Source organism: Nanorana parkeri, unplaced genomic scaffold (assembly GCF_000935625.1).
Source record: "Nanorana parkeri isolate BGI_ZX_2015 unplaced genomic scaffold, ASM93562v1 scaffold1338, whole genome shotgun sequence".
NCBI lineage: Eukaryota > Metazoa > Chordata > Amphibia > Anura > Dicroglossidae > Nanorana > Nanorana parkeri.
Window position 1 is genome coordinate 184,990 of NW_017307606.1, and position 16,425 is coordinate 201,414.

Sequence of the window (16,425 nt, forward strand, 5' to 3'; positions counted from 1 at the left end):
TGTCTGACTGCCATGTACAGTATGAATTCTGCCAATTGCACCTAAATCTCAATCTCTATCTCGTCACAAACATAATTTATGCTTGGGAAAAAGCCTTTTAAAAACGCATTGCATTAGCAGGAGTGTGAATCGGAGTAATGCTGTTTGAATCCCAAACTGGTTCATTCTACCCTTTTTTCGACATGGAAATATCACCCTTTATAAGTCTCTATAATTCTCATTGCACTTTTAACAAGAACTCCAAAACTAAGGAACATGCTGTGTAAAATATGTATCTAATGAGTAGGGAGGGCTTAAATGGACCCTCTCACAAAGCTAAATACTTGTCTCTGAAGCCTCCCATGGAAACAACCATTATCCCTGGCTCTCTGCCTCCCAAGCTTAATCTATTTAGCTTTACAGTGAATGACATAACTGGAACTAGTATGTGGTCTGGGAGTCAGAGAATAGGGGTAGCCACAGGAGTCTTCAGAGATACGTATTTATCTTTGTCAGGGCATCAAGGGTTTTACTCTAAGTCTGAAGATTAGTGCAACAGATACAGTTTAGTGGAAGAGATGCAGACGAGGCTATGAATGAGGGCGGGTGCAGTGTGTGTGTGGGGGATTCTTTCGGTATGCTTATTCATATTTACAAAAAGTAAAAGGATGGCAATGCAATTGAAGTGTGGCAAAACAATAAAACGCTATGTAACAGAAGTATTAGAGGTGGATGATCCAATCCCAATTTGGGAGAAGGTAGAATCTCTCCACCCCTCATTTCACCCCTTTTTAATTTCTCACTTATCACTAATCTACTCACTGACATATCAACATGGATGTCACACCTCTTTCTCAAACTAAATCTGTTCCATACTGAGCTTTTTAAAATGTCCTCCTCTCCGTGTTCCCTCCCCCAACTTCTCCATCGTGATCAACAGCACTACAATCAACCCTTCCCGTCATGCCAGGGTGCTCGATAATCCTTGATTCTGAGCTCTCCTTTCAGCCCCACATCCAAACGCTAACCAAATCTTGCCGACTCAACCTCTGTAACATTTCTGAAATTTGTCCCTTTTGAACAAATGACACCAGGGAACATCCATTTGCTGATCTCCTCTCCTGTAAATTAACTCCAGAAGCGATGATAAATTCATCACTTCCACTTTCAGAGCTGTGGCCAGGGAAGGAGCTGATTGAGCATGTTTTGTACATAATTGGCTTCAGTGGAGTAGAAAGATGGCCCTCCCACTGGCCCGGGACCAGCATGGCGAATCCACCATGCTGGTCCAGGACTGGTGGGAGAGACAGCAGATTCCAGAATTGATTGCAGAGGGCCCACATTCCGGAGCTTGTGGAAGTGCAGGCATTTACACGCACCGCCTGTCACCTGATTATTAACTTGAACAGGTGACAGCTGCCGCTTGTAAACTCTAGATTAGGGATTCCTGCTGCAGGAAAACGCAAGTTCCTGATGCAGGAATCCCTAATCACACCTTAAAGTGACATTTAAACCCTCAGATTTTTTAACATAAAACAGTACTGTAATGTGCGCCTTACTGTAATCCATGGTTGTTTCCCTTCTATTTGCTGCTCTTCCTTTTAAATCTGTATCTGTTCTCATGCTGGGCAGAAATTCTGTTTTGCAGCAGACTGCCTTGTCTCTGGAATGGATACATGGTGTCTGTGTGAAGGTTTGCAACCTGAGCCAGCACTACAGGAAAGGCACTCAGCTGCAAAGGGAAGTTTTCCCCAAGCATGAGAAGACATGAGGATTTAAAAGGAAGAGCAGCAAGAGTATTGGTTTATGCTAAAAAATCTGAGGGTTTAATGTCACTTTAACATACAGATATGAATTGGACCTTGTGAGTATATTAGTGTCCTTAGTACCATACCGTATATATTTATACTTAATTTTGAGCTATGAAATTTGGCAAGTGGCCCCCATGGGAGAATAAAACTTGTCGTGTGGCCCCCGAGGGAATTGAGTTTGAGACCAATTTTGGGTACCAACGTTTGTTCCCATTTCTCATGCAAACACAATTTTTAAGGCTTAACATGTTTGGTATTTACTTACTCGACGCAAGCTCATCTTTTCTATGTTACCAAGATAATGAGTATTACCGGTATATGTTGTTTATATGCTTTTGTACTAAGAATGCACAGATAAACAGATGCACAAATATCGAGAAACATAAAATGTTGCAACTGCCACCAGAATGTGGAAGGGGTTAAAGGCATATTCCACATTTTAAAAAACATGTATAAATGCACACACATTAATAGAAGAAAAAAATGTACATTTGTTCATTTGTTTGCATTTAAGTCTGCAGCAGCCTAGGCTCCTGCAGTCAGTTTCTCCCAGCCTCTGCCTGTACCATGGTATGGATTTCCAGCATACGGGAAGCAATCAGTGGACTTCAAGTGCTGCGACTGTACTCCATTAAGAACTATGCAGTGGCAGACAGGACTTGTAGTCTTTCCATTCACAGGATGAGGCTGTTCCTCACTACTGGCTCCAACATGCAGGACTTCTGTCTAATGCTGGGCATACACCTTACAACCATCGCAAGACTTTTGTCTTGCGATGGTTGTAAAGCAATTAAAAAAACGTACGATCTGCCTTTCTTGGACTGGCAGATCGCTTGGGCACACCGACCCGTCCGGCTTTTATCTTACGAACATGCTACACACCCGCCAAAAATCGTACGATTCTCGGCGGGTTTTCGAACATGTTCCTAAGATAAAAGTCGTGCGACCTTACAGTAGCAGAGGTCGCACGGCTTCCACACACCTTACGATAATCGTACGATCGCGGGATTTCCTGCGATTATCGTAAGGTGTGTGGCCACCTTAAGGCTCTGTTCACACCTAGACGTATCGAATATGCGCCTTTCGTGAAGTGCGTTTTTACCGCGATTCGCGGTAAAAAAAACTTGCGCGTTTCCGAGGGCTACTTGGCTGTATCCCAATGGAAACGCGCAACAAAAACGCCGCAAAGAAGCTCATGACCTTTTTCAGGTGTAGGCCGTTTTGTAGCGCGTTCAGACGGGCTGAAATATGGCAAGGTGTGAACCATACCCATAGAAAACAATGGGATTTTCATGTTTGAGCGTTTTGTAGAGTGTTCATAGAGCGTTGAACGCACTACAAAACGTACAGGTGTGAACCAGGCCTAAGTAAGCTGTGGTTATGAGTTTTCTACACTCATGTACATTTTAAGGTCCATAAGAAATCATGGTGTACATTTTGTTTGGTAACTGCTTTGTTAATACTTTATGAATAGAGGCTCTACAAATGTCCGTATATACTGTGCCTGTATGAGGGGTTTATCATTGGAGTTAGGATTCAGAGTATATGATGTACATGATTTTTATTTACAGAATGATATCCAAATGACAATCTATATCAGGTCATAGACCAGCAGAGGTGAATAGATTTGCTGTCCTCCTAACAATCAAGCTTCTGAAGCCACAGTCCCTTTTCCTCCAGACTTGTGTCCACCCGTTTGTTAGCATTGTGTATAAGGTTTGATTTGGTTTGTGTGCAGCAAGGAAATTTGATCGTGTTATGCTGTAAGGAATTAAAAAGGTTTTTTCTGCATGATTTAACTTTTCAGAAAAACATCAGGTGTACTGCTCATAGAAGATCTATGTTTAATGTAGGTAGGCATTTTATAGCACCTGTGATTTACTTTGCTGGGATCCCAGATGCAAGAAAATCATAAAGTAGAATATCTCTGCATCAACAGCTCCCTCTGGTGGCTGCTAAACCTTAACAAAAGATGCTTCAGGAAGATCACAGCAGTTTTGGGGAAGAAAACTGAATGATTCCCACTAATCAGATTTTAGTTTTCATTGTACTAAAGATTGAACTTGATTGATTGATGGCTGTGGGCATTTTTGTTCTGTTTTTCTCTTCTGCTGTTTTCTTTTAAATATAAATGACTCCCTTAGTGCATGTTTACAACTTGTGGCAAATGAAAACACCTTAAGCAAGGAATGTGTCAATTGATATTAGTTTGGGAATGCCATTTTTATATTTAATTGAGAAATATATAGACACAGGAAAACAGAACATCAGCATTGGCATTCCTGGATACATACAACATGCAGTTAATATATAACAAATCCCTAGATATATCGGAGGTGTGTTGCATTGTCCACTCCTTCTGAAAAAACATATTGGGGGTCATTCACACGGGTGTATGCTATAGAGGCAGGATATTTGCTGGCAGTAAGATCCTGCATAAAAAGTTGCCCAGAAGCTGTATGGATGTAATGTTTGTCAATCATTGACCTACGTACGGCATAAATTGAGCAGGTTGGCCTGCTCTAGGCCCAGTTGTTAATATCAATAATGTGTAGCCAGCGGCAACTGTGCCTTTGTAATTACACAATATTAGGGCTCATTCACACAAGCCTGCACGCCTGTGCAGGGATCTGCTCTCAGGAGGGACCGGTACGGCGTGTAATTGCATGCAGCCACCTGTACATCCCTATGGGAGGACACGGCAGTGCACAGCTACACGCTGACCCAAACCTGCACACCCAGGTGTCCGAACTTGGACGCACATAGGGATTTACAGGCGAGTGCATGCAATTACATGCCATACGTGTCCCTCCTGGGAGCAGATCTCTGCATGCCATACAGATGTGCACACCTGTGTGAAAGAGCCCCTAATGTTTTTTTTCCAAATGTTTTTTATTAGATTTTGAAGGTTATTAACAGACAGTTCTGTATTACATTATCCCAAACATGGGAGTAGTAAAGAGAAATATGCGTCCGATCAGCTTGCGCGGTAGCCACGCCCCCTGAGCCCCTAATGTTTTACATGACAGCCCTGAATGAGTCATTCATGCAGTGATGGCGCATGCGCAGAATGACCTTAGCTAATTCATGATGATGGTGGGCTGACATGTTGTAATCAGTAATATATAGTTAGTAGTGTACGAGCCACTGGCTACATGTTGTTAATACTGACATCCATGTCGACTCTTAGCAGCGATGGTGACCAGTAGGGTGCATCATTCCTGAACGCAAGTAAACGTTAGCACAAATGTTTACATGCCTACAGTGCCAAATACAGCCCCAGACACAGCTCTGTCCTTTTCTTTTTGGGTAAGGGGTTCTGAATGCAGCACTGCATTATGCTGCTAGGTGTAGCTGTGTGAATGGGCCCATAGATTTCTATGATGTTAAGTACAGATACGAACAAAACTATACACATCTATATGCTTGTGTGAATGAGCCCTTAAACTTGTGTGTTAATGCAAAACAAAGCAGCCATTGCTGCGTTTCATAGGATTGTGCACCCGATTAACTCCCATCACACAATAACAACATGCCTCGATAGTAAAGTAAACACACCACAAAGGTTGCAGGCCGCATTTATTTGCTTTAAATGAATTTTAACCATGAAACAGACATTTAACCTTTAGTGCCAAACGGAACCACTGCTGATAATTAACAGACCACCATGCTTAAGCTGGGTATACATGGTTATATTTTCTTCTTTCAACCTGCAGGTTGAAGGAAGAAAATATAACAGATTCTTCCATCCATGCTTACAAGCTTACATGGATGGAGGAATCCTCTGCTGTTTTGCGTTCTATTCTGATGGTGGCCAACGACCGCTGTCAGAATACTCGAATGGCTCATTGGCTGCAAGCTCAGTTTGGCCAAAGATTTTCCAACCTGCTACTTCGAGGTGTACAATAAGTGGTAATATGCAGTGTCATTGCAAGTAGTAGAGTGCATCTATACATACAGGAGACTACCAGGTACTGAGCCTTACACCCAGCATACAGATAACATGAAGTGATACTGCACAATGTCCATATGTAAATATTGCAGACCTTTTAGAAGCTGTAACCAAAACAAAAAATATACATTAACTGACTTTTACACATACAAAATTATAATATACTAACAAAGGACAACTTGTAGCTGAAGAGGAGTGGGTGAGGGCTCTGCTGAATGAGCTGTACATCCCGCAGGGAGTCCGGATGAAAGAGGTAGAAAACTGGGTGGACCTAATGATTCTGGGATGAGTTGACAAGGCTGCATTTTCTTTTGAGCATACTTTTTATATATGAACCCCCTATAGTGATATAAACGATATAGCTTTGTAAGCCAAAGATGTAATGGAAATGTATGTTTTGTGTCATAGTTTCTGTAAAATGTTATATAATATGGTAACAATTTTATAGAAAGTCCAACTCTGGGATAGAGTGGGGTCCTCTATCCCCAGTTGCTGCAGTTTGTGTGCTCATTGGGGAAAGTTTCACGTTGCTGCCACACTTCCTTTCCGCATAGTCTCTGAGGGATTTCAGACTTTGGCATCCTGCTGTGTTGCATTATGTGCATTTTTGTGTGCGTGTGCTGCATTAAGATGGGGACGGGCTGGTAATAGTCAGAAACGCCCAATAAAACGGACATTCAACATTTTTTAGGAAAACAGCACACCACATCACAAGGTAGTGCATTAGTGTGCATTCTGGTACATGGCAATGCGTGTGTGTTGAAGTTGCATTACCTTATTGCATTCGGATGCCCTTCAAAATAAATAGCACTTCAGCATGCATGTTACTACTGTTCTGGGAAGGTGTGAATGGGCCCTAAGTGTTCTCCTTTAAATAAAATCTATAAACCATTTTTTGATGTCGTTCATCTTTCGTAAGGAAAAAAAAAGGATTATTGACATCCAGAGTACTTTCTGGGATGGAATCTACTTGCCTCGCACCATGAAAAATTATGTCCAGGTGCAATGATAGACTTTGCAAGAAGATTATGACCTAGCTTAAAAAAGCATAGGAATAACCAAATCTGGCTTGCTTTTAGACTGGTCCCTGGAGGCTCTCCCCCCTCCTCCGCTGCAGCAGTCTAAGGCCGTCTCGGAGGACCGGACGAGTATAACTTTGTCATTTTCCTCCCTTGACGAAAACAAGCAGTTGACCGTTGCAGTGGAGCTACCCATATAAATCAAAATGTTGCCCAGAGTTCTTCAAAGCACTATTATCCGACATACTGGGAGGAGATTGAAAAAAAACCCCACACAGCACGTTGGTTAATCTGCCAACATCGATTCAGAATTGAAACATTCGTTTTGTGTAGATTTTCCCTTGAAAAGCCATGTTCAATTCCTTGTATTTCCCAGTTCAGAGGCGGCAGTATGACAGAGCTCACTATGGGCAGATTTAATTGAAGCGATGGCTGCTTTTTAATAACCAAATGACAGCTCATGAAGTAGTTGAATTTTCTTGAACAATTTGCATATCATACCCTAAAGCTCTTAAGCTCTGCTACCCATCAGCAAATAGAGTAATGACCCAGAACTGACTCATTAAGTGCGCAGAGTGAAGCCTAAATGAATAATAATGACGGCTGTCTTAATTGCTTGCAAACAAAGTTAAACTGTGTTAAAAAAGTTAAACCGAAAATTCCATTTGAATTGCCTCAGCTTTCATCCAAACTAGGCACAGAACAGGCTGAAGACAATGGAATGTGCATCTAGGGATGAACTGATCAATGTGTTTTATCAAATCAAGTCACCTCTGTTTCTCATAAGCCCAGCACTGCTATTCTCAATGAATGCATTTCTTTTTAACACCATGGAGGTGATCTGTTCTGAAAACCTGCAATTACACTGGCTATAAAAATGATGGAGAGGCGGCTGACAGGAGGCATCCGGATTTAATGAAAGATGCAAGAGCAGATTTTAAAACCAAATTATAACTCTAGTGAATTATTATTCAGTTTCTTCATATTAGTTTTCTTGAGGAAGAAGCTATAAATGTAAATGGACAGCTAAAATACAAGAGTAGATGGATCTGTACATACACAGGATCTTACGCCCTTATGCCAGCAGGGCCGACTAGCAAGATACCGAAGCTTGGCCCAGTGGGAGATTCCTCCATACACACAGTTTAGTGTAGATGGAGGAATCTGTTGTACCTTTTCCATCTGACCATAGGCTGATCTATATAGAAAATCTATTGGTGTATGGCCAGCTTGAGGCTTTCGCATCACATATGTGTACACTGAATACTTTAGTGCTGTAACTAAGCAGTTCCTTTCAATGGTTTGGAAGTGCCACAAGGGGCTACCTAAAGTCCAGAACACATTTAAAGCATACATGTATCTGTTGTTGCTGATGCATTTTGTGTATAATTGTTTTTTTTTTACTCTTAGGATGTTCCAACCAAACTGGTAGCTAAAGCCGTCCCCCTACCGATGACTGTTCGTGGACACTGGTTTTTGAGCCCAAGGACCGAGTACACTGTGGCTGTCCAGACTGCATCAAAACAGGTGGATGGAGATTATGCCGTGTCAGAATGGAGCGAGATTATTGAATTCTGCACTGGAGGTAAAAATGGAATCAGGAATTGTTTTCAGCAGAATTTTCAGTATTACCAACAAGTACTTAGTGGTAACCCCAACTGAGAGGATTTCTGGATCCAGTGTGTATCTGTGCCACTGCTCTTACCCTCACAGTTCTAGCTAATACAGTTCTGGTTTATGCTGTTTGTGTATAGGTCTGTAGAATCCTAAAAGCATCAGAGTGAAAGGGTCACTCCCTGATATTTCAATTCTTATACATGCCAAAGTGTTTAACCACCTGATGGTTTTCTTGTATCTCTCAGGGACTGTATTGGTGAGATTTGCGTTCGTGTTTGCATATGAGCTGTGGTCATTATTAGGAGTTCAGATTCTCCTTGTTGGGTACTATTTTTATTTTATGTTATGGAAAATATAAAAGAAGGAACCATAGTGTACAAAATTGGAACACCAAAAACTCCCAGGTGGAACAGAGTCCAGAATTATGGGAGGGAGATCTTGCTGCTGCAGCTAAGAGAACCTCATGGAAAGATTTGTGATTTCTAATGATGGATGCCAGCACAGGTGCTCCTTGTCCCTTCAGCTTTGATGCAGGACTCTGGTCATGATTATTGACTAGTATGCAGATTTGATTAGTCTGCATAGAATCCGGGTGTTTACAAACATTTGCACTTCACTTGGTTTATAGACCAATTTGTTCATTATTAATAGAGACACTTAAGAATCTATGTGCTTCCTGTAAAGCAATCCCGGAAGAGGAAAGGGGAGATGGGACAAAGAGTGGGTAAGATAATAATATAAGCCTCTTGGCCCCTCCAGGGCTAATGAAGAGTGAAGGTCACTGTAGCAGTGGAGGTTGATAGGCACAGGCATGTCAACACTTCCTACTTACACCAAGTGGCTGCACATGATGAGTTAACATACAGTTTGGTGAATACAAACAATAATGGTTACATTGAAGAACCAAAACAAAGTACTTGAAATAGGAAAATGTGTAAAATTGTTGAAACTGTTTTCTTTGAGGAGCATTCCATATCTACCAGCTGTCCCTATCAATTCCAACTCCATATACACTGACAAGGCTGATGGGAACCCTGAATTTTACAGGGAGGGGGATGGCACACTAGAACATTATTTGCCCTTCTATGTCATCTGGCCACAGTTCAGAGGCCAGGAATTGCATCATTTGCAATTGGTTGCTATGGCAGCAAACAGTCGCACTAGTTTGCAGCTTTTCCAAACCACAAATGGATAAACTCATGGTCACCCTGAACACTAAGTTCAGCCCTAGTCACCAATGGCAGCCTCTGTTTTACTCAGTACAGATGTCTTTAAATATTAGTCATGTAATTATTACTAGAGCTGAGGCTGGGCTTGGTGCAAACCCAGTTCACCTGAGTTTACCCAAGGCTGATCAAAACTCTGATTGCCACCCCATTCTCCCAACCCAAACAGAAGGGGGGGGGGTGCATAATTCCCCGCCTTGCAGCTATATGTCACAAAGTGGCACATATTAGGTCATGAGAGTGGCAGTCAGAGTTTTGAGTGGGCTTGGGTGAACTGGGTTCGTACCAAGCCAAGCCTCATCACTAATTATTACAATGAAAATATTGCCTTTATTCTGTGTTCAACAGTCATTAAAAAATAATCTTTTCACTTTCATAGACAGTAACACAGAAAGCTTGTAACATGTTCTTCCTTCATGGTAACTGATTAGACTTGTGTTTAGTTTTTTTTTTGCTTTCTTTACAGATTATTCATCGGTGCATCTAACACAGCTGATGGAGAAAGCTGAAGCAATCGCAGGACGTATGCTGAAATTTTCAGTTTTTTACCGTAATCAACACAAAGAATACTTTGACCACACTGAGTAAGACGCATCTCTTTTTCTCCAAATATTTAACCACTCAAATTGCAACAGGAAAACTGCACTGCTGATTTAATTTGTGTATATAATATATTTTTAAAGATTACAAATCTAAAGGCTGCCTGTTCAAATATGTCGAAAAAGTAAACAAAACAAAAACGGTGCCTCCAGGCAACAGTAATGTATAAAATGAACATGATATAGTCATTCTCATAATTTAAATGAATGAAAATGCAGTTTTGCCACAGACAATATGTACAGCCTTACATATACCAGCACTTCCAATGCATGAAATTAGAATCAAGTGTTTAAAATTAGTGCCAGTGATTAGAACCTCCTTTTAGGAGTATGCAGATACGCCATTTTAAAGCTCAGGGGTGAACCCCTCCCTTAGGCTTAGGACCAGTGAACAAGTTGGAATAAAAACCCTGGTGCAATTGTGGCTTTGGAATGGGGGCTATGACACCTTGAGAGAGAAGCTGATCTAAAGCATGAAAAGAAAGCCCCTCCCCTCCACACCTTTTGAAGAGACTTTGGGAGGTTTAACAGCAGGAAACGGGGAGGAGGCTGGTAGTGAAACTCTAGTTTGTAGCCCTGTAAAATGACATGCTGGACACAGAATGTTCCGCTTCCAGGGAGCAGCAAAGGCTGAGGGACATCCTTACTCATGAAAGGGTGCTCCCACTTCTTTAAATTGGAGGTCCAACTCTTGCAGCGAAACTGTGTACCCTGCTTGGGTTTTGAACCTGACGCTTGGTGAGGATGAAAGGAACACTTAAAGGAGGGACTGGAAGTCTTGGCTTTCAGATTCTTAGGCTTCTACTTCTGAGGTAACATGGTATTCCTCCACCCCATGTGACTGCCTTGATATACGTATACAAGGATTACCTGAAAAGACGTTCTCCAGTTAAGGGAAGGGGGTTTGGGGGTGTGGGCTCCACTAACAACACTTCACCTCAGAGAATTAGGTGACAACAGCTTAATTTTATAAATTTTGCGGAGAGAACTAGTCTCGTAGGGAACAGTTCTCACTGTTCCATAATGTCCAGATCAGTCAGAATAAATCTGGGGTCACTAGTCTGGACCAGACTGACAAACTGCCATAGAGGCAGAGGTATGACCAGGCCTGCAAATGTGGGCTAAAAGATTGCTTTTAAACCTCTTGTCTGTGTGGTCTTTAAAAATCAGGACATCTTCAAAAATGACTGAGTCTTTTCAGGCAAGAAATGGCAGGATCCACGGTAGGGACCGCTCAGTTATCAAGGAAGTCATCCTCAGTAGGATACTGCTGGACACACGTGATCCCACTCCCTTTGTAGCACAAGCTGTAAGAGCGAGTGGACAGGGAACATTGTTGCAGGTTTTGGAATTTTTTGTCACCTTCGGGAGGGTTGAGGCAGCAATTCTAACTGCAAACAAGTGTGTACAAGGTGCAAGTGCATCTGCAAGGACAGAAATCATGTCATTTAAAATTTCCTCTAAGTTAAAGGACAGGTCTTCTTCATATGAGGATTTCTAAGAACTGGATACAGTTCCTTCCCCACCCTCTTCCTCAGAGAGTGAACACACAGTTAAAGGGTATTCTGAAGGGAAGAAGGGGGCCACTTGCGGCTCCTGTAGCTAGAAGCATCCAACAGGTTAGCCATTTTCCCCATAAAACAACAGTAAACTCCTCTCTGAATAACAGGTCAGAGAAGGGGTGAAGGAAGACACTGTAGATAGAAGCAGAGGAGAAGGAGAGCCCAACATAGGATCTATAGAGGTGTTGGTCCCTCTGGACAGCCAAGCCACAATTTGGCAAATGTACCCCCCACACTAGCAACCCCATGCCTATTCTGCGCCATGCTGTATCCCCCCCAGTACTCACAGCACAGGTGAGAGTTTGGCCAAACCCAAAAATCTGAAAGCAGTAGCAGCAATAGGTGACCCAGTGACTCGGCAGTAGCATGGCTCCCAGAGGCTCTGCAGGGATAGACAGCAGGCATGTTTGCTGTGCTCAGAGTGCCCAAAAGGACAGGCACATGTGCAGTAGAAATGGGAGGAGCAACACAGGCGCAGTAACTGTAGCACAGTAACCATATTACCAGCTGGCATGGGTGCCAGACAATGATCAACCTTGCAGCTAAGGACAGAGGATACTGGGGATGGGTGGGGTGAGATGAGTTAATTCCCCTTTTTCTTTTTATATTATTATGAAAATGGTAAAAAAAATTCCTTCCACCAATGTATGACGTTTGGTGAAAGCATGGGGGTCTTTAAACACACTCCCGGAATGCTGTAGCACACTTTACACTTCAGACAATTCTTGGTGACTAAACAATGCCTTCTGAAAACAAGTGCGGAGAGAAGGGAGGAAGGATACTGCTGAGTGTTGCATGCACACAGGTAGTCAAAAATTGACATTTGTTTAATACATTCGGATTGAACTCTGAACGTGTTGTCCAGCAGAATGCATGCAATTGTTCAAACTACTTATAGTGAGTTAGCCAGAGCTTGCCTGTGACAGTAGTTCAGATGATGCTCCTGTGGTCTCCCATTATATAATAGAATTATTGAATTTCTCTGACTCATCAAACACCCCAGTGTGCTTAATGAGAATCCTCGCTGGTGTGCTTGTGTCAGTACAGTCCATTACATCTCTCTGCAGCACAGCCACACTGACCTACAGTATGAAGAAATGTGAACCCCCTTCTGACTGCATGAATGCTCTATACAACCTCATATCCAATATGACTTACTTACAGCTAGTCTATTTAGATTCACTTTTAGATCTATCAATTATACGCGATTTACACACAACAGTGAATTTAAAAGACTTTGTTGCAGACTCTTACCCTTTCCGGCTTTTGTCGTTTGCGTCACCTTTTGATTCCTGAATGGGTCAGTCTGTGTTTTATAACCACCTGATCAAATCTCAGTGTTCTAATAAGGAAAGCTGCAGTCTTTACTAGACAAGTCTTGGGAGTATCTCACTAAAAATTCAATTCCTAATGCAGGCGATACCTAAAATATTACTTGTATCTCAAAACAGACTTCTGAGCAAATCAGTGAACCAATTCCATCTTTGTGAGATTTCTGGACATAAGAAAATGCCTCCAGATTGCCGTATTGCATTGATTCTTTTTTTAAAATAACATTAAATTACAAAATGGCCGGTGTAGCACATGTATATGCTATATTGTATTTTTTGGTTTTTCCTTTAATACATTTTAAAGGCTTTACATTTTAAGGCTTTCTTTAGTCCCTTGGGCAAAAAAATTATTCATCAGAACATATTGGTACATGGTGGTTGTATGGGGTCGGATTCATTCTTATTGGAGGTAACACAGGGACACAGAAAAGTACCTACCCTTTACTGGCCTGCATTGCAAACAACATGTGGAAAGGTTAAAGGTGTGTCTTATGTTTTGGATACAATGTTAACATATGCTGCCTCTTGTTTTCGTGAGCGTACACACAACTATGTAAGGGGCCACTAATCAAGCAAGGAGTTCTTGTAATGTTTCAATCACCTAACATTTTCAGGAGAGATATCTCTAAAAACTCCAATGAACCTTTCTACAGAAGTGGAACTTTTAACCCCCCTCCCCAACGCGCACACACACACGAAAATTTGTGTGCAGCAAATCTAGTGTAGAAGAGGCAAACCAATAGGAAAAAAAAAACATTCTTACCTGCCTGCCCACAACAGTAAGGTTCTTGTATTCATCCATTTAAGTCACCCGTCTGTTCTTACATGGATTCTTAAAGCGGAAATAGACCCTCCAATATTTATTATATAAATATATTATAGAATCTATTCCCGCTTTAAGAATCCATGTAAGAACAGACAGGTGAATTGTTGACTTAAATGGATGAATAAAAAGTAAAGCACAAATGAACACATGTATCATGAATTCATGTTAATGACTAACATATTCAACTGTTTAATGGAAAACTCCCATTGAATACAATGCGATTTATATATTGGAGCGTTTTGCAGAGCGTTCGTCGAGCGTAGAACACGCTAAAAAACGTTCAGGTGTGAACGAGGGCTAAAGCCAGAACCAAAACCCTCCTCAGACCTCTGTTATTAACCTTAAAATGTACTACTTCCAGGCCACTGATTTGTTTCTTAAATCTTTTACTGTGTTGCCGTAATCATAATCCTCATTTCTAAGATTTTTTTCAAGGCTGTATTTTGGTGACACTCATGTTATATTAGAGGTTAGGCGCTTCTTACTAAGTAGTTAGTTTGTGGCTTTCCGAGAGCAATAGCGGGCAGATTCTTCTACTTGCAAAATATTTTTTTTAAATGGTCCTACATATTTATCTGCATTTACATGCTTTTTTTTATTTTAGGAAGCATCATGGGAATGTCATGCAGCCCTCACTAAAAGACAACAGTGGCAGCCATGGTTCCCCAATCAGTGCCAAACTGGAAGGAATCTTCTTCAGCTGCAACACCGAGTTCAACACTGGGAAGCCTCCACAAGATTCTCCATATGGGAGGCACAGAGTCGTGATCCCTGCTGAAAAACTCTTCAATCCAAACACCAACCTATACTTTGGGGACTTCTACTGTATGTACACAGCGTATCACTATGTCATTGTGGTTATTGCTCCAGTGGGCTCACCAGGAGATGAGTTTTGTAAGCAACGCCTTCCTCAGCTCAGCCTGAATGACAACAAATTTCTGACCTGCACCGAAGAGGACGGCAGTCTGGTATTTCATCATGCCCAAGACGTAAACTTGGAAGTCATTTACACTGACCCTGTGGATCTTTCTTGGGGTACAGTGGCAGAAATAATTGGCCACCAGCTCATGAGTTCGTCTACTGCCAACGCAAAAAAAGATCCCAGCTGCAAGACCTGCAACATTAGTGTTGGACGTTAAAAGCCCCACTCGGCCCACCGTGAAAGCAGTTTAACCCTCCCTTTCCATTCTTACCAGACATTTTGTCCGGAAGCATGCAAAATGCAGCTGTCACCAAAAGCATACACTGAAACTAGAACTCCTTAACCCCTTCGCTGCCTGACGAAGCCTGCAAGGCATTGCTTGGCATTGCACTGTAGTTCCTCCCGCAGCAAAGGATTTAAAAAGCTTTTTTTAAACTTTTTTTATTATTTGTGAAGTTGATGCTGCTCTTAACCACTACAAACCATTCTGTTCTCTGCCAATTGTTAAAACCTAGATGTTGCAGTTTGTTTTTTTTAGTGTTTTTTTTTTTGCTTTTAAAAAAAAACAAAATAATGATTTCTTTGCCAAACGTAACAAAACTCTACGTAGACTGCTTTAGTAAGTTAAACTTATCAATATTGGCTTTTATTGGGGTGTCTAAATAGCAATTATTTTACATTACTAAAAGAAAACTATTGGGAACTAAAAAAAAAAAAATAGCATGGAAAATTGTAATTTCAGCATGAGTGAGCTCTCAAAGCCTAGAGACATCAGCACTTCCAACTCGGCTGGACATATGTTAAATGTTAAACGATATTAGCTAACATGAAACAAATACTGTGTTCCAACATCATTAATATGATAGAAAAATATTTTATTTGTACCGTTGTATAAAATATTTACAAATCATATAGAATATATAGAGCACATTTTATTAGCAACTGTGTACATGTCATAAACCATTTTTCCCTTATCAAAGATGTAGACTGTAAACTTCATTGAATCGTGTATACGTTCCTGTTACTCTTGCTTCGAAGATTTTAATTAAAAACAACTAAAGTCATTCCGGTTTATACAGTGTTTAAAAAAAAAAAAAAATCAAAAACATAACATAACACCACATAAAAGGTCATGAAAATTATTTTTGCACTCCCAATAAACAATTTTAAAACATCGGCTTTAAAATCATGCATTCTGGATACAAGAGAAATAGAAAGAATATTTTGATCAGTAGGAATATTTAGAAAAAAGACAAGTGCTTAGCACAACAGCAAAAACGGTCCGAGTGGTTTTCTCTGTGTGAGTGCCTGTGAGTGACACGAGTAGAAAAAAGGAAATTAGCAGCATACATCAAGTCCACACATCTTACTGTATTGAGGAATAAGACTTCTAACTTTGATAATCAAACATGAAAAACAGTATTAAGGCAGCTTTGCATATTCAACATTCGTGAATTTAGAGGGAGTTGGAAGTATGAAGATTCCCCCTTTCCCCCAAAGAAAAAAAAAATATAAATATATATATATTATTAAAACTTTTTTTTTTTTATTTTACAAAATACTTTACAAGGGCCTTCTGGT

At 41.0% G+C, this 16,425-nt stretch overlaps 1 protein-coding gene and 1 long non-coding RNA gene across 3 annotated transcripts in view; one reads left to right on the forward strand and one right to left on the reverse strand.

Moving 5' to 3' along the window:
- Window positions 1–15,957, forward strand: part of PHYHIPL (phytanoyl-CoA 2-hydroxylase interacting protein like) — a 93,283-nt gene extending 77,326 nt beyond the window's left edge. For both annotated transcript variants that reach the window (XM_018569466.1, XM_018569467.1), the window contains exons 3-5: window positions 8,172–8,346; window positions 10,071–10,188; window positions 14,527–15,957. In XM_018569466.1, the coding sequence (XP_018424968.1) occupies window positions 8,172–8,346; window positions 10,071–10,188; window positions 14,527–15,061 (828 nt within the window). In that variant the 3' untranslated portion in view covers window positions 15,062–15,957. The remainder of the gene's footprint in view (window positions 1–8,171; window positions 8,347–10,070; window positions 10,189–14,526) is intronic.
- The window catches only part of LOC108797805, a 23,989-nt gene that overhangs the window by 5,959 nt on the left and 1,605 nt on the right, over window positions 1–16,425 (reverse strand). Inside the window, exon 2 of the long non-coding RNA XR_001941905.1 lies at window positions 10,346–10,350. This is a non-coding gene — a long non-coding RNA (uncharacterized LOC108797805). The remainder of the gene's footprint in view (window positions 1–10,345; window positions 10,351–16,425) is intronic.